The sequence below is a fragment of the Dendrobates tinctorius genome, unplaced genomic scaffold (genome assembly GCF_039654945.1).
Source record: "Dendrobates tinctorius isolate UK_male_01 unplaced genomic scaffold, ASM3965494v1 ptg000094l, whole genome shotgun sequence".
NCBI classification, from domain to species: Eukaryota; Metazoa; Chordata; class Amphibia; order Anura; family Dendrobatidae; genus Dendrobates; species Dendrobates tinctorius.
In genome coordinates, this window is record NW_027361762.1 from 15,438,004 (window position 1) to 15,457,389 (window position 19,386).

At 45.0% G+C, this 19,386-nt stretch overlaps 1 protein-coding gene across 13 annotated transcripts in view; it reads left to right on the top strand.

The window, feature by feature from the left end:
* The window catches only part of SERHL2 (serine hydrolase like 2), a 405,871-nt gene that overhangs the window by 123,105 nt on the left and 263,380 nt on the right, over positions 1 to 19,386 (top strand). For all 13 annotated transcript variants that reach the window (XR_012234322.1, XM_073586685.1, XM_073586692.1 and 10 more), the window contains exon 2: positions 6,100 to 6,132. Coding sequence is in view for 12 of the 13 variants with exons in the window: in XM_073586685.1 (XP_073442786.1) it covers positions 6,114 to 6,132 (19 nt within the window). In the remaining variant the exon portion in view is untranslated. The remainder of the gene's footprint in view (positions 1 to 6,099; positions 6,133 to 19,386) is intronic.

Here is a 19,386-nt window from a genome sequence, read left to right on the forward strand (position 1 = left end):
GGTCAAAATAGGCTTGGTCATGAAGGGGTTAAGGAGGAGCTACAGGAGTGATTAAAATGTCGGAGAAATGAGTGAAGCCTGGAGAACAGCTGAGATGTGACGGGACACGGAACTGAGCCCTCAAATCGGAACAGTCCTGCCGAATCTGGGCTCCCTCCCTGAGTCCCAGTTCTGTATCTCCACCACAGCATCAGAGCTATCACACAGACATTGCTCCAGCTAATCACTGCGCTCTCGATCTACATCAGGGCGATTCCATGGTAACTTACGTTACATTCACAAGCCAAAAACTGAGTTAATAATGGCTACAGACTGTTCTTTGAAGGCAGGCACAAAAATGAGTTAATGTATATTGTACATTAAACTATTCTCAATAGATTTCAACACAGTTATATTTTTCAACAATACAAATTAAATACAAGATACAGTGTAATTACTTGGTAACTTACGTTACACAAAAAGGAAAGGCAATTGTCCATATCAGGGGAATGCCAAATTTTCTGTTCTGGTAAACAGGGGAGAAGCACTATGTTTATTGTATTAAAACACCTTAGTCCAAGCAACTTTAACAAATTTATTTTAACCTCTCAAGTTAAATGCAACAGTTTTTATTACAAGAAATGTAGGTAACTTACGTTACAACACAAAGAATGTATTCAACTTTGTCAGTGTTCATATTTGAGAAGGCAAACTGACTTTATTTAGACAAAACATAGGCTGCATGTGAAATCATTGGTGTGAACTACGGTACATATGTAGACTAAAATGTAGTATAAAAAATGTAATCAATCAATATTCATACTTCAGTTTTCAACATTTTTGCAGAGTGGAAATTTTGATTACAAAATATGACTTCATCAATTACATAATGTAGACTACAGGAAAGATGTATATCTTTGTACCGTGTTAGCCAGTAGATAGAAAAATATGTATTTGTATGCCTGATCACAGCACTATGGGCATGAAATGACTTGTAATGAAAGGTAACTTCACACCTCAGAGAGACAGAAGAGTCTGAGTACAAGCTCATGACGACCTTTGACACTTTCAGTGCAGGAATGAGTGTGTCGCATGGATTTATGTCTTTTTACATCAATTAAGGAATTTGCTCCTAAGACCTTGTGGGGGCATCACAACACAGGACCAGACCCCAATCAGAGGACAATAAAATTTTCACTCCTTATCTATGAACTGGTCCAATATTTATGGCTGTAACTGTCCATCACTCTCCCATAATGATAATTCTGCTTCACGTCACTTGTCTTATCTATTGCATTTTTTCTGTGCTAAAAAAATACATATCATCCCCTGAGGAAGAAGTGTTAACTTCGAAACGCGTTGGGAATTAAAAGTATATAAGTATACAATCTGCAAGGAGTCGTTTGTCTAGCAGCGCACGTTTAAATCCAAAAATTCTTTCTTTGTAAATCTGATTTTTTTCTGTGCTGTGTTGTGCATAAATGTGATTCTTCAGATTTTGTATTAGTCAATGTCTGATAAAGAGACCTGAGAAGTCTCGAAAGCTTGCAATTTGTTACCATCTTTTCACTTAGGCTGGAGTCATACTAGCGAATAAATCGGACGAATGCAATGCGATAAAAAAATCGCATTGCATTCGTCCCAATGTTATTCTATGTTGCTGCTCCCATAATCTGATTTTTCTTTTTTTTTTTTCGGAACGTTTCCTCGGACCGAGACAATCGCAGCATGCTGCTATTGTCACCGATTTTCAGATCGTACTTTCCAATGCAAGTCTATGGATGCGATTAAAAATCGGATTACTAACGGACCAGATGTGTGACTTGCGATAAAATCGCAAGACTTCTCCAGGTCAACAGGAAAGAGCATTAGGCATTGGCATTGGATGTCAATTTGATGCTTAGATGCGAATAAAATCGGTTCATCGCCGGAAATTCGGATGACAGACGGATCCCAAGACACGAAACCTTTGTGCAATTTCGTACCGTAAAAATCGGACTGATTTTTTAATCATTGTGTGTGACTCCAGCCTTAGCCATTAAAAGGTATCAGCCACTGAGGACTCTCAGTTCTGAATATTTTTCTGTAATGTAGACAAAGTTTTAATCTAGGCCTACATATGTGGTCCAATCAATTCAGACACAGCTAATGAAGAGCATCAACAAGGATGTATCGTATTTTTTGCTTTATAAGACGCTCCGGATTATAAGACGCACCACAAATTTTGAGGAGAAAATAGGAAAAAACTTTTTTAATAAAATGGTGGTGCCTCTTATAATCCAGGTGTCTTATTACTTACCGGGGGTGGTGGCTGCGGTGAAGCGGGGTCCCAGGGTCGCTGCTGGAGGAGGCAGGAGTGGGGTGATACTGCAGGCTGCAGGAAGGGATGAGAGGGTGCTCCGATGTGCAGCGCGCTGCCAGGGGGGCTCGTGCTGCTACCAGGGGGGGCTCGTGCTGCTACCAGGGGGGGCTCGTGCTGCTACCAGGGGGGGCTCGTGCTGCTACCAGGGGGGCTTGTGCTGCTATCAGGGGGGCTTGTCCTGCTGCTAGGGGTCTGTGCTGCTATCAGGGGGACTTGTGCTGCTGCCAGGGGGGTCTGTGCAGCAGCCCGGGGCTCTGCCGACACTTACCGGGTGTAGGCCGCAGGGGTGTCGGGGCGTCTCCGGGTGTCAGTCGGCGCTGTGGGTGTCGCCGGGTGCCCAGCCGTGTCTCCACGTGCCCAGCGGTGTCTCCGGTTCCCATCCCGGGGCTCTGCCGACATTTTGCGACAGGCCAGAGCCCCGGGGCTCCCTCTCGGTTCCCTCTGTATTGGCTGGCTCCGGCAATATGGCGGCCGCCGCTGGAGACGGCGCATGCGCTGATGGTGATCTTGGGACTGAGATATCGAGGGATGAGATTTCAGCGCTCTCAGTTCCGAGATCACCATCAGCGCATGCGCCGTCCCCGGCGGCGGCCGCCGCCATATTGCCAGAGCCAGCCAATACAGAGGGAACCGAGAGAGAGCCCCGGGGCTCTGGCCTGTCGCAAAATGTCGGCAGAGCCCCGGGATGGGAACCGGAGACACCGCTGGGCACGTGGAGACACGGCTGGGCACCCGGCGACACCCACAGCGCCGACGGACACCCCTGCGGCCTACACCCGATAAGGTATATCCTCTTTGTAAGACGCACACCCATTTTACCCCCAAGTTTGGGGAAAAAAAGTGTGTCTTACAAAGCGGAAAATACGGTAAATTTGTGCTCACGGCTCATTTAACTTCCTGGCTAATCAAAACATTCCCAAATGTACCTAGATCCCATTTCCAGGGGAGGATCAACCTTTCTTAAAATTTGACAGACATCATAATAAGTTTCATCATCTTTAGATGGGCATTTCCAGGTATTTTTATACTTGCCATAGAGTTCCATGGTTTTCACTTTCATCTCACTGCGTGCAACCTCAGTAACCACTCCACGATACTTTCTGCCATCATACATTATTTCAACCCAGTCATCAATTTTGTATTCAATATCAGGGTACTTGTAATAGACCATGTTGTAGTGATTCTAAAGCCATTAATTTTACCTGTAAAATACCCTATTACATGAAATTTGGAAATATAGTATATTATAAAGTATAATAACTTATAAAATATATAAAGTAAGTTGAACATCAAAATTATGATAGTATTTAATTATTTCAAAAAACTGACTGTGTAAGTGTTGTCGAAAAATTGAAAGGCAGGTAACTTACATTGAAAAGCTGAAGTAACTTACGTTACAAAGTGTTAGCGTGGCTGGTCTGGAGCCGGAATCTCCAGGAGTGGACCCTCTGGGCCGTGGCACCGAGGGGCCCTGGGCGAGCTGCCAGGTGGAACCGACCCCCCTATACAGGGACCGTTAGGAGCAGGCCCTGGGGTTTGAGTACCACGGTAGCCAGTACCGAGAGGGGCGGCTCAGGATGGACTGGAGTAGGACTGTGGGACTGAAGTGTAGATGACAGAACAGAGCTAGAACGCAGGAGTGGAGTAAGACTGTAGACTGGAACGTGGAGGGACTGAAGTGTAGATGACAGGACAGAGCTGGAACGCAGGAGACAGGAATGGAGTGAGACATTAGACTGGAACGTGGAGGGATGGCTGGGGCAGGAACACAGGAGACAGGATTAGAGGAGGACGGAAGGACTGGAGCAGGATGGAACTGGAACACCAGAGGCAGGACTGGAATAGGACGGAGCAGGAACACCGGAGGCAGGACTGGAGTAGGACGGCAGGACTGGAGCTGGATGGAACAGGAACACCGGAGGCAGGACTGGAGTAGGACGGCAAACTGGCGCTAGATGGAACAGGAAAACGAGAGGCAGGACTGGAGTAGGACGGCAGGACTGGAGCAGGATGGAACAGGAACACTGGAGGCAGGACTGGAGTAGGACGGCAGGACTGGAGCAGGATGGAACAGGAACACCGGAGGCAGGACTGGAGTACAGCAGGGGACACGAATAGCCAGACTGCGAGGAGCACACGAGAACGGGACTGTAAGACTGCAGAGAGCACACGAAGAAGCGAGGCCCAGTGTGCTAGGAAACACAACGATCAGGCACCTCCCTCAGGGGGAAGCGGCCTGATATGCCCCTGTCTGGTCTGCCATTGGTCAGGGGGTGCTTCCGGGTCAGGGCATAGCCGGAGCACAAGAAGCATAAGGGAGGCGCGGTCGCGGCCTATGGCGCATGCTCATTGCATGCAGAGACGCCGTCGGCCGCGCGCCTGTCAGAAGTGACCGCTGTGGCTGTTGGGCGACGAGGAGCTGCGGCGTGGGAGCGATGGCCGGGTGAGTATGCAGAGACGACGTGACACAAAGCTGATGGTAACTTACGTTACAATAAGTTTACTTCAAACAGAAACTGAAACTTTTAGCTGCAACATGAAACTTAGTGAATAGTTAATGCATTATGCAATATAAGAACGCTGCAAGTTACAACTTAATTTATGCTTAGTTCTCAATCCTACAAAAACTTTATCTTTTTGGTAACTTATGTTACTGAGAAAATGTCTACAATGGATAATGTGCAAAATTTCTGGTAAACAATAATCTTACAGAACCAAAGATATAGTATTTTGGTTTCCTAACAGTACTTTTATATTTACTGAACTTAAGTTATGCATGTTGCTAGTTAATAGTAATCCACTTACCAATATCGCCTGTTACTGTATGATTCCAGTAAGAACAGTAGATGTTCACATGCAACCCTCTGCCATCTTGGAAATATATATGGAATTTGAAGGAAACAGTGTTGCCACCTTATGCCATGTGTAATGAAGTACCAACTTACAAAAAATTAACTATTTCCAAAATATTTGAAAATTTTGAAAATATTCCTTCTCGGCATGGAACCGCCCATCAGTTGATTGGCTAAAGCGCTGTTGTTGTCTTGTCATCACTATGGCAAAACCACACAGTCAGGGGCAGCAGTGGTGACGTATCAATGGACCATGGGAGGATAAAGAGAAGCCCAGATTATTTTTCTACAAACTGAGCATATGGAGAATCATTTTCTGAAAGGGGACAACGCCTATAAATCAACATAGGATTCTATGGAGATCTCACCTTAGTTGCAGTTGGATTCTCAGTGATGTAGATATAGTGTGACTAATAAAATGTGAGGATAGGACGGGTTTAACAGCTGCACTAACACATAAAGGGCCTTTTACACATATGGTCACCGATTTTGTGACGCAACAGCGATATCGGTAGCGATATCGCTACATGTGATACTTACCTCCGACTGGCTCCCCATCGCTGATCGCGCGAGATCGTCCTGGTCCATTTCTCGTTGTCGGCTTCCTGCTTGCGCCGACGAGCAACTCCATGGACGCGGGAGGAAGTCGTCATCAGAGCTGCCAACTGCTGCTATGTCGCTGGTGAGATCTGCCTGTTTGGCAGCTCACTAGAGACCATTTAGCGATGCACCAGCGATCCTGACCGGGTCGTATCGTTGTCAGGATCGCTGGTGCATCGCTAAATGTAACGGGACCTTTAGTCTCACAGAGACTGAAGACCAGATTCATGTAGGTTAGAGTTCAGATAAGGCATTCTCCCACTGATTAAAGATTAACTGTGCACTGTCTGTGCTTTTACTCTGCAGGTGACTGAGAAGACATGACATTTCTGCTAAAAGGTACGCTTTATTTAATTACCATAACTGGTCCCATAGAGTGAACATTAAGTTATAGTCAGTTTATCTTAGTGGACTTGTTGATAGAATATGATTAGGGATCATTGTTCCTGTAGTTTTTGTGAGTAGTAAAATAATGTCATGGTGAAAAGATTGTCTGTCTGGTTTAGAGAAAGCATTTATATAAATGCATAGTACGGAAATAAAGGGCGAATAGGAGGAATATACTGTTTAGGGCTCTCTTCTAGTCTCCAGAGCATTGAACAACTACAGATAATGGGGCTGATTTACTAAAGTAAAGAATACTGATGCATTGCTGGACCACGTTTAGGGTACGTTCCCACGATCATTGTTTGTTCAGGTTGAATTCCTGCATGAATCCCCCACCTCAGCTCACTTGCATTTTTCCTTACATTTTTATCTCTTTGGTATGCCAGATAAGATGGGAAAATATATTGATAGATTTTGGGTAGATCACTAGATTACAGATAGATATCCGTGAGATATGTAGTTGGTGCATTGAATGTGTAGTTTGTTAACCTAATAATTTTCTTCATTTATGTGGGGGTCCCCACAATTTTTGATAACCAGCAAAGCTAAAGCAGACGGCTGTGGGCCTATTTTATTTGGCTGGGAAGGTCCTTTGATATTGGGCTCTTCTCAGCCTAAAAATACCAGCCCACACCCACCCCAGAATTGGCATATCACATTAGATTTGCCAATTCTGGCACTTAGCTTGGCTCTTCCTGATTTCCTTAGTGTGGTGGCAATCAGGGTAATGGTAGTTGGGGTTAATGTGAGCTGTGATTTGTTAAAAATCACAGCTGCCATCAAGCCCTTGGGTTAGTAATGGAGAGGTGTCTATCAGACACCCCGATTTATTAACCCAATAATAAACCTACACGGGGAAAAATACTTTTATTTCATTAAAGACTCCACCACAATATCCCTCGTTAACCAATTTATTGAAAACAATATAGAAAATCCCATGCAGGTCCGCAGTAATCCACTGAATCCTATGTGCTCCACAAGGAGATACCTGAAAAACATATAAAGACAGAAATAAATACGAGAGACACTCCCTTGTTCACCAATTTAATTGCACAACCACAAAGCTGTGATGTCTACATTCCCCGAATCTTGGTCCGGCGACTCTGAATAGCAGGAAAGTTCCTGCTATTCACAGGTGCCTGGGTAGGGACGTCATCACTCATCATCGTCGCTAGGTCTCGCTGAGCACGTGGAGCAATGTGTGGCTATTATACCGTATGGAGCACTATGTGGTGCCATAATATTGTACACAGTACTTTTTGTGGCCAATGTACTCTATGGAGCACTATGCGGAGCGCATTATACTGTATGGAGCACTACGTGGGGCCAATATACAGTATGGAGCACATTATGCTGTATGGAGCACTGTGTCGCATTATACTGTATGGAGCACTATGAAAGAAAGTAGGAAAAGCAACATAAGTCATAAAAAATATTTAAAAAAAAATTTAATTAAAAAGGGACAAGATTAAAAGTGGTAAATTGTTTTATTAGTACATAATTATAAAAACAATTCAATGGTGCAAATTTGGCACACAAAAGTGCCTGAGGTCACAAAGGTACAGATACCATATTTGTTACTATGAAAAAATTGGGCAATACATTGAACACAGAACATTACATAAATTGGTTGTAATAGTAACTATGAATAAATAAGTGTTAATGTATATAGTTGTCACGGTGCCTGTCATACCGCTCCCACCTGGGGGCGGGACCCCGGGTTCGTCCTCACCACTTCTGGTGCCGCAGCCGCTCTGAGGGTCCCGTCGGGTGCGCACGCGTACCTCTCGCTCCTAGCTCCGTGGTTGCGCTATGTTCCAGTGCGCTCTCCTCTGCCTCCAGGCTTGTCCTCTCTATGGTATTGGAGGACTTGACCCGGAAGTCCTAGTGATCATTTGCTATATCAGGCTACCTCTTCCTATGGGAGATGCCTGATTATTGTTGTGCTTCCTGGCTTGGTCTGCCTTGTCCTTGCCTGGCTGTGCGCTGTATTCGGGTCCTCTGCCTCGCATTCATTTGTGCCTCCTGGGACACACTCTGATTCTGTCCTCTGCCTTGCCCTCAGTTATGCCTCCTGGCACTCGCTCTGATTCTGTCCTCTGCCTTGCTCTCAGTTGTGCCTCCTGGCACTCGCTCTGATTCTGTCCTCTGCCTTGCTCTCAGTTGTGCCTCCTGGCACTCGCTCTGATTCTGTCCTCTGCCTTGCACTCAGTTGTGCCTCCTGGCACTCGCTCTGATTCTGTCCTCTGCCTTGCACTCAGTTGTGCCTCCTGGCACTCGCTCTGATTCTGTCCTCTGCCCTGTGCTCGGTCGTGCCTCCTGGCACATGCTCTGATATTACACTTTGCTCTATGCTCAGTTGTGCCTCCTGGCACACCTTCTGCCTAGCCTTGCACTCTGGCGTGCTTCTCTGCACGCGCTCCATTTAACTCTGTACTCAGGCGTGCTCCTTAGCACGTGCCCTGCTTTGCTCGCTCCCAGGCATGCTTGTCTGTGCACACCATACGTGCTCTCGTGTAACCGCCTTGCACGTTCCTGCAGACACACTCACTCGTGTCTCCTGTGAGCCGGCCACCTGGTGCCAGCAGTCGTGGTACCTTACCCCCTGGCACTCACTGTATAGGGGTGGTCCTCACTAGGCCAGCTCGCCCTGGGAGGGTTGGTGCCTCAACCCAGAGGGTCCACTCCAGGAGTCATCACAATAGTGCTCACAATGAAATATTATAATCATATTAAATATATAGAAAAATTAAATGAGTGCCGATATCAATTGTATATATAAAAAACACACACAGCAACACCCATAAGGGTTAATGTGCAACACGCAATATACAAAGTGCAATTATTGTGCAAAAATGCTATGTATAAGTGTGCTTAATTGCCCAAATGGCCAAAGGTATTCCCACATATGCAGGGATCGCTTATCAAATCATAGATTTCAACATGGCCAATTAAATCAATTACCTGTGTGTGGCCCCATTCCTGCAGTCACCTTACCCTGCCACACACAGGTAATTGATCTTACTTATTTCATGTTACATAAAAACACTGAGCCATGGGTGCAGTGCAATGTACCGACCTTTCAGTTACAATCCCCCACATCTCCCCTTACGTTGATTGACCGCACTAGCTTTTGAGCACTGACTGAATTGAATTTTCAGCCCTGTCAAATAGCTAGGAGGATTCCCTAATTCATAAAACATAACATTTAATCAGTCATTAAAACCTAGGACATCACAAAAACACATAGATAAACATGATAGTGCTCGTGCAAAACAGTGCTCATTTAAAAAATGGTTCGATCTCACCATTAATCACGGACATGGTACTCCCAGTCTTTTTCGGATGTATTCTGCCGGGTAATGGATCCACACGGCAGAGCAGGACAGCATATAGGGAAAGGGATATAAATGTATGATAATCCCTATTCTCCCTATCGTGCCCAAAATTTTACTCCTGTCCTTACAAGGACAGGCCCCGAGTGGACCCTAGAGTGTCACCCCCAATGTGTAAAAAGAGGGATTACTAGCTCCCAACGCGTTTCCTCCCCAATAGTGGGGATTCATCAGGGGAGTTTTCATGGATAAATCGAGAAAGGGGGGGTATTCTAAAACTGTGTCCGTATCTTATATAAAGGCCCCGCAGTGGCTGAGTGCCTTATCCAGCAGATACCTCTTGGCAGTGACTTGGACAGTCACTCCGCTGGATAAGGCACTCAGCCACTGCGGGAATTAGGGAATCCTCCTAGCTATTTGACTACTAACCCCTGAGGGTTGTGTATACGGTGGTAAGCATCTTACACTGCAGCTGATCTTGTGAATATTCAGCCCTGCACACAATGACCCTGAATTAGCAGAGTGCACACTGTCATTATGTAGGTGCTTTCTTATTGCACTTCTCCTGTTTGCAGCAGCTGATGTAGAAAGGGGGATAAGAACGCTCCCATACTGACACACTGTGCGCCCCCTGCAGTGACAGAGTGGGTGCATTCTGATCTCCTATCAGCATTGGCCAGTATACTAATCTGTGTTCATTTGTGCGAAAGATCATAGAACATACACACTGACACTGTGTGTGCACTTGGGTCCTGCAGTGTGAGTGTGTGCAGGGATAAGGATTCAATTCAAGGAGTGCTCCAAACCGAACGCTGTCAATTCCCTAAGGAAAAGTGTAGAAGGTTGTAATTGAAGGGATGGAACAGTGATTGAGCTGTTGGCCATGCCAGTAGTGAACCAAAATCCATGAAACTTTGCATAAGTTTTACGCAGCATTGCGTAAAAGTTGTGCTACTCTTTAAAGCAAGTTTGTGCAAATTTTGTTCAGCTCCTCCAAAGGTGCGAATCTGGTACAAAGTGCGACAAAGTAAGATTTGTGGTGAGGTGCAGTACGCTTGTCAGACACTCCTGATTCATAAAGTGTTGTGTGTCGCTTAAAGCAAACCTGTCAGCAGTTTTAGCCGATATAAGATACGGCCACCGCCTTTCAGGGCTTATCTACAGCATTCTATAATGCTGTAGATAAGCCCCCGATCTGACCTGAAAGGTAAGAAACGTAACTTTTATTATACTCTCCTACAGGGCGGTCCGGTCCGATGGGTGTTGCAAGTCTTGATCCGGTGTCTCCAATTTCCATACGATGCCGCCCTCCTGCTTGCTTCACAGGCTACCTGGCATCACACTTCTGCACAAGCTTATTTCTCTGCCCTGTTGAGGACAGAGCAAAGTACTGCAGTGCTCAGGTGCTGGGCCTCGCTGACCTTTCCCCGGCACCTGTGCACTGCAATACTTTGCTCTGCCCTCAACAGGGCAGATAAGTACGCCTGTGCAGGAGCGCAATGCCGGGGAGCCTGTGAAGCAAGCATGAGGGCGGCATCGCAAGCAGATGGGAGGACTCGGGACCTGCGACACCCACCGGACCGCCCTGCAGGTGAGTATAATAAAAGTTATTTTCTCTAGTCACCTTTCACGATGGCATAGGAGGCTGTCTCCATGCCCTAATGGGGGACAGGAAGCACAAGGAGGTTAAAGGCCCCTCCCACCTTCTACTTGCTAGTGTCTTTCCTGTCCCCCATGGGGCATGGAGAGATTTTTCCATATGTTGTGTGGCCGGCGACCGCAGTGTACCTTTCTTTTGTGCTGAAGCTGGGCAGTGGTGGTCGTGGGCTCCGCTTTCCTCCTCCATGCTGCTCCAGTCTCCCTGCCTTGCAGAGGATTTGGGACCTCCTGGCCCACCTGTGCTCCCGCTGGGGGTAAATCAGGCCAGTGATCCCCATATCTGAAGGCCTCCCTGAGCTCTCCGACTTCCTTTCCCTCATGCACGTCATTCAGTGCGACCTGAAAGTGATGTCATACCATGCGCGAATCACTTCCGGATTTTGCGTCCCACAGTGGAACGCATACGCTTCCGGGTTCAGCTTTCTTCAGGCTCCTGAATGGCGTGCAGAGCACACTGAACTTGTTGATGCCTGCTCAGTACCTGGAGAGGGGGAGGGAAAATCACATGGTGCTGGGGGCAGGTTTTATTCCACCTCCAGGTAGGTCTAATTCCTGCAGTATAAATGGTGTGTCTGCTTCCTGCCCTGCACCTGCAGAGCCCATGACTGCCCAAGCCTCAGTAAGTCTGTGGAGGGGGGCCGGGCCCTAGCCCAGTACTGTAGAGAGGTCCTTTTTAGTTATTCTTCGCTCCCCTTTTTCCTAGGGAGACATGTCTACCCATAAAAACCCTGCTAAGAAGGTTCCTAGTTGTGCCTTCTGCAATAAGAAGCTTCCCTCTCTCTGGGAGAAGAAGCTATGTCAGGCGTGTACTGATAAGGTGGTCAAGGCTGAACATCCCACACTCCTGGATGAAATATGTACCCTTGTCAAGCAGGAGGTCTAGTCCTCCTTGGCCGCTTTTACACCTCCCCCTCCTTCACCTCCTCCAGGACCATTTCCCCCTAAGAAGAGAAAGATCCAATTTGAGGATTCTGACTCTGATTCTGAAGACTCTCATGACTTAAGAAAAATGGGAGGAATCTTCATCCCGTAAGATATCGGAGGCTATGAAATATCTCTTCTCCGCAGAATATATGGAGGAGTTAGTTAGTGCAGTCGGTAGCACTATGGGTTTGGAGGAGGAACATGTTCCCCAAACAATTCAGGACAAAATGTTTGGAGGATTGAAAGTAGGAAAACAGATTAGGTTTCTGGTACATGAGAACATCCTGAATGTGATCTCTCAGGAGTGGGAGTCCCAAGAGAAACGGCTGAGCACCCACTTGGAACTTAAAGATTGATTCACCCTCCAGAGGAAACCTTTTAGTTGGGATATTCTTAAGGTGGATGTGCAGGTGGCGAGAGTAGCCAAAAAAAAAACTGCACTCCCTCCCCTTTGAAGACCTCAACCTAAGGATCCAATGTATAAAAAGGTGGAAAGCCTGCTGAAAAAATCCTGGGAGACTTCCACCTCTTCGCTTAAGACCAACATAGCTTCCACTGTGTTGTCAGATCCCTCTTCCAGTGGCTAGATCAACTGAAGAATCATATGTCTCAGGGGACCTCAAGAGGGGGAATAGTTAGACTCTCTTTACTCAAAAGGGCGACCGGATTCTTAGCTGACGCCTCTGAGTGGAACTTACAGTTAGTCTATGCGTTTCCTCCAATTTCCGTTGCTGACAAGGACTTTTCGGAAGATCTTGGAGGATCAGGTACCAATGATCCTAGTGGTGCCAATGTGGCCAAGAAGGAGCTAGTTCAACCGTATCACTGATATCCAGGTTGACGGTCCACTTCAGCTGGCACTGGACGTCTACCTTCTCTTGCATGGACCTCTGCATCATCGGGATCCTCAGAAACTGAAGTTAGCTGCTGGGTTACTGAGGCCCAGTGTTGCATGCACGAGGGCTTTCGGACAAAGTAATTTCCACTTTACAGAAGTCCTGAAAACCAGTCACCAATGCCATTTATAACAATGCCATTTTTTTTTATTTTCATGGCTCTGCGTTAAAAACTTCTGTGAAGCACTTGGAGGTTCAAAGTACTCACTACACATCTAGATGGTGTCCGCTAACGATTGGAGCTAATTTTCCATTCAAAAGTCAAATGGCGCTCCTTCCCTTCCGGGCCCTGCTGTGCGCCCAGGTATCGTTGTACTCAGGAGAAATTGCCCAACAAATTTTATGATCCATTTTATCCTGTTGCCCATGTGAAAATGAAAAAATTGATGCTAAATGTCCATTTTTTCCTTTCACGTTGCTTTAGTTCCTGTGAAGCACCTGAAAGGTTAATAATCTTCTTGAATGTAGTTTTGAGTAGCTTGAGGGGAGCAGTTTTTAGAATGGTGTCACTTTTGGGTATTTTCTGCCATATAGACCCCTCAAAGTGACTTCAAATGTCAGGCGGTCCCTAAAAGAAATGGTTTTGTAAATTTTGTTGTAAAAATGAGAAATCGCTGGTCAACTTTTAACCCTTATAACTTCCTAACCAAAAAAAATTTTGTTTCCAAAATTGTGCTGCTGTAAAGTAGACATGTGGGAAATGTTATTTATTAACTATTTTGTGTCACATAACTCTCTGGTTTAACAGAATAAAAATTCAAAATTTGAAAATTGTGAAATTTTCTAAATTTTTGCCAAATTTCCATTTTTTGCACAAAGAAACGCAAAAATTATCAACCTAAATTTACCCCTAACATGAAGCCCAATATGTCACGAAAAAACAGTCTCTGAATCACTAGGAGGCGTTGAAGCGTTCCTGAGTTTATTACCTCACAAAGGGACACTGGTCAGAATTGCAAAAAATGGCCTGGTCATTAAGGTCAAAATAGGCTTGGTCATGAAGGGGTTAATGTGAAGCTATTTTCTAAGAACAGGCACAGTTTATCTTTACAGAGAGATCCCCATGTAGATTAAACTTTAGTAACAAGCTCAGAGGTCAAGATTTATCAAACCATAAATACCCTTCACCCTTCTCAAGACTTGTTAGTTTTGCTAGCACTCACCTTGGTGAAGTAATACCTGCTGCTCTTTTTGGAGCTGAATTTGCTATAAGCACTTAACCAAATAATTCAACGAGCAAAAAGCGATGAAATATTACTATATATACACACACACACACACACACACACACACACACACACACACACACACACACACACAGTTGTGGCCAAAAGTATTTAAACCCCTGCAATTCTGTCAGATAATACTCAGTTTCTTCCTGAAAATGATTGCAAACACAAATTCTTTTGGTATTATTATCTTCATTTAATTTGTTTTAAATGAAATAACACAAAAAGAATTGTCCTAAAGCCAAATTGGATATAATTCCACACCAAACATAAAAAAGAGGGTGGACAAAAGTATTGGCACTGTTCGAAAAATCATGTGATTCTTCTCTAATTTGTGTAATTAACAGCACCTGTAACTTACCTGTGGCACCTAACAAATCACCCTTGCAGCCAGTTGACATGGATTAAAGTTGACTCAACCTCTGTCCTGTGTCCTTGTGTGTACCACATTGAGCATGGAGAAAAGAAAGAAGACCAAAGAACTGTTTGAGGACTTGAGAAACCAAATTGTGAGAAAGCATGAGCAATCTCAAGGCTACAAGTCCATCTCCAAAGACCTGAATGTTCCTGTGTCTACCGTGCGCAGTGTCATCAAGAAGTTTAATGCCCATGGCACTGTGGCTAACCTCCCTACATGTGGACGGAAAAGAAAAATTGACAAGAGATTTCAATGCAAGATTGTGCGGATGTTGGATAAAGAACCTCGACTAACATCCAAACAAGTTCAAGCTGCCCTGCAGGCCGAGGGTACAACAGTGTCAACCCGTACTATCCGTCGGCGTCTGAATGAAAAGGGACTGTATGGTAGGAGACCCAGGAAGACCCCACTTCTTACCCTGAGACATAAAAAAGCCTGGCTGGAGTTTGCCAAAACTTACCTGAAAAAGCCTAAAGCGTTTTGGAATAATGTTCTCTGGTCAGATGAGACAAAAGTAGAGTTTTTCGGGCAAAGGCATCAACATAGAGCTTACAGGAGAAAAAAAGAGGCATTCAAAGAAAAGAACACGGTCCCTACAGTCAAACATGGCGGAGGTTCTCTGATGTTTTGGGGTTGCTTTGCTGCCTCTGGCACTGGACTGCTTGACTGTGTGCATGGCATTATGAAGTCTGAAGACTACCAACAAATTTTGCAGCATAATGTAGGGCCCAGTGTGAGAAAGCTGGGTCTCCCTCCGAGGTCATGGGTCTTCCAGCAGGACATTTACCCAAAACACACTTCAAAAAGCACTAGAAAATGGTTTGAGAGAAAGCACTGGAGACTTCTAAGGTGGCCAGCAATGAGTCCAGACCTGAATCCCATAGAACACCTGTGGAGAGATCTAAAAATGGCAGTTTGGAGAAGGCACCCTTCAAATATCAGGGACCTGGAGCAGTTTGCCAAAAAAGAATGGTCTAAAATTCCAGCAGAGGATTGTAAGAAACTCATTGATGGTTACCAGAAGAGGTTGATCGCAGTTATTTTGGCTAAAGATTGTGCAACCAAGTATTAGGCTGAGAGTGCCAATACTTTTGTCTGGTCCATTTTTGGAGTTTTGTGTGAAATGATCAATGTTTTGCTTTTTGCTTCATTCTCTTTTGTGTTTTTTCATTTAAGACAAATTAAATGAAGATAATAATACCAAAGAATTTGTGTTTGCAATCATTTTCAGGAAGAAACTGAGCATTATCTGACAGAATTGCAGGGGTGTCAATACTTTTGGCCACAACTGTGTGTGTGTGTGTGTGTGTGTGTGTGTATATATATATAAATATATATATATATATATATATATCTCCATCCAATGAGAGGAAAAAATAGCATAGCACTCACCTATCTACATTGCTCACTCCTCCCTCCAGCCTCCCCGCCATGAAGTTTTAATGTGGATTGCGAAATGAAGCGGACTTTTTCACCTGGATCGGTGAGTGCTATGCTATTCTTTCCTCTCATTGGATTCATACATTGCGTTTTCTGCACTAGTACCCGAGATCTTGGGGTTCAGCCTCCATGAGCAGTATGGACATGACAGTCTCACGTCGGCAGTAGTATTGGCAGTGCCGATTTGCTTTTTCTTTACACGTTTATTATATATATTATATATAATAACTTTTTTTCTTTTTAAGAAAAAAGTATATTTACTGTGTGACAGCAGCAAAACATAAGAAATCCAATTTATAAATCTGGTATCACTGTAATCGCACCGACCCAAAGAATAGTCATCTAATCACTTATAACGTATGAGGAATGGTGTAAAAAATAAATATTATTTCACTGCTGTCTGCATGTTTATTTCCACCTCCTAAAAACTCAGAACAAGGCTAGGTTCACATTTATCCTGCACTTTTGGCTGAGCACTTACGTCGGGTTTCTGTGTAAATCCCCCAAACCGCTATTCAGATAAAACCACGTCTAAAAAGATAGCAACCACCTAAGCAGACGCCAATCTGAGTATGACGTGTCTCCATCTGCCTTATTATAGAGAGTGGTTCTGTTGCTGGTTTCAACTGAATCGCATTTTTGTGGCATTTGCACGGAAACCCCAATGTAAGTGCTCGGGATAGAACACAAAAATGTGATCCAGCCTTATAATGCAAGTGATCAAAAAATATGTACTCCAAAATACTATCAATAAAAATCCTAATTTATCCCACATAAAACCAGCTCCCATTCAGGTCGTCATCTGTCACTGGAAATATAAGGGTTTCCATGTGACTGGTAGAACAAAGACTCTGGAAAAGTGACATGGCTCCAAAACCCCCACCCCCCAAATAAAATCATCCAGTGAAATCTGCACTCCAAAATCCAAATGCCCCCCTCCTTTTGAACCCCACTGTGCCTAAACCACAGTGAGCGGCCACATGTTTGGCATTATTGTAGTGGGGAGAGCCCATTTAACAATTTACAGGCTGCATGTCTTCTGAAGCACACGCTGAGCGCAATATATGGGGTCTCTATCCATTATGGACTCACAGTGTATGAGGACTAAACTGGCATATTTGTAATTCTCCAGAATGAAGCCTGGCGTGGATGTTACAAAATAGTCACTGCAGCCATAGATTTAATTACGCGGAGCAATTTCTGCATTTGGGTCACTTTGGGGTATTTCTGTTTTTCTGGCACTTTAGGGGCTCCTCAAATGTCACCCACAAACTATTCTAGCAAAATCTGTGCTCCAAAAGCCAAATAGCGCTTCTTCCTTCTCCGCTCTGACGTGTGGCCTAACAGTAGTTACTGATGACATATGGGGCATCACCACAGGAGAAATTGCCCAATAAATTGTGGGGTCCACTTTCACTTATTAACCATTATGTAGCTGACAAACTTACAGCAAATACAAAAATGAATTTTTTACCACTAAAATGATAACTGAACCTGTGGGTTCAAAATAGTCACTACACACCCAAATGAAATCCTTAAGCAGTGAAAATTCCATTATGGGGTCACTTATGGGGCTTACTGTTGAACTGACACCTCAGAGGCTCTGCTAATGGAGCCCACCCACAATCTATTCAACTGTAATCTGTGTTCTAAAAGCCAAGTAGCACTTCTTCCCATCCAATCCCTGCTGTGTGCTCAAACAGTAGTGTACAACCACATATGGGGTACTGTCACTTTCAGTAAAAATTGCGAAACAAAATATGGGGTCTGTTTTCTCCCATTACCCCTCGTGGAAATTATACATTTGGTGCCAAAACAGTATTTTAGTGGAAAAAATGTAATTTTTGTTTTCACGTCTAAATGTTATATAGTTTTGTGAATCGCCTGTAGGTTAAAAATGCTCAATACCCCCATAGATTACTTCCTTGAGGGGTCTAGTTTCCAAAATAGGGTTACTTGGGGGAAGGGGGAGGGGTTGTGCTATTTTGTCATGTCTGGGGGCTCCGCAAATGCAATATGGCATTCACTATCTATTCCAGACATATTTACGCTCCAAAAATTAAATGGCTCTTTTTCCTTTCCAAGCCCTGTACCATGTGCCCTAAAAGCAGTTTTTGACCACATATGGGTGGAAGAAATAGCTTGGCAAATTATGGGGTCCATTTTTCCTCAACACCCCTTTAGATGAATTCCTTGATGGGTCTAGTTTCCAAAATGGGCTGACTGTGGAGATCTGTGTCGTAACCAGTGCCTTCCCCCCTCCCTCCAATCCTGTAATGAAACACAGACAATCCTAGGTGGGTTGAACAGGTCGGCCACAGTTTATTAATTACATAAGCAGAGAAAGGCAATTACACTTCGTATCGGGCGGCTAGCGCCGAGCTCCTGTCCACGATAGACAGGCGAGTTGGTCCAACGAGCGGTTACGAACCTTTGCCCTCCTCCGCTTCTTCTGCTGTGACTTAGTAAAGTTAACAATGGTTAGTTGTGTATACATTTTTTTTATTATTATAGTGGTTTGAAAAAAACGCTATATTGTAATCCGAACTTCTTCTTCTTCCCCTTCTTCCCCGAACCGCTACACGCACAGACTCCGTTGAGGTGTCGTTTCGAAGCCAGCGTCCACGAGAGTGTGCTAAGTATTTTTCGTGTCGATCGGATTTGTAGTTTTTGCGCAATTTGCATTTGAAACTTTTTTTCCCGTCATTGGAATGCACTGTCTCCAATGCTTTTCAATGGGAAATGGCAAAACATGCCCTGAGGCGATTGAAATGGCAGTTAAGCTCATTGATATGCGCAGGCAGACCAAGTTACTATGCCAACGCCTACGAACGTCACATGACGCCCCAAGGACAGAGCTTCTGCCACATAATATCAGCTCTTAAAGTGAAACTCACAGCACTAATGCAAATCTAGCTTCATCACATGACACATGCCCCTGAGAGAGAATGTCCGCCAAAGTTGATTTAGAAGAAGCCCAGTGAGCCAAACTAGCTCTTAAAGGGCCGACGCGCCAAAGTGATTGTTAAAGGGCCGACACGCCAAATTGAAAGCTGAAAGACCCCAGGCTCCAAATCGGAGGCTGAGCCACCCCGGCCTCCAAATCGGAGGCTGAGCCACCCCGGCCTCCAAATCGAAGGCTGATCGACCCCGGCCTCCAAATCGAAGGCTGATCAACCCCGGCCTCCAAATCGAAGGCTGATCGACCCCGGCCTCCAAATCGAAGGCTGATTGACCCCTGCCACAAAATCAGACCCTGAGGGGCCCCACCCACAAAATCGGACCCTGAGGGGCCCCACCCACAA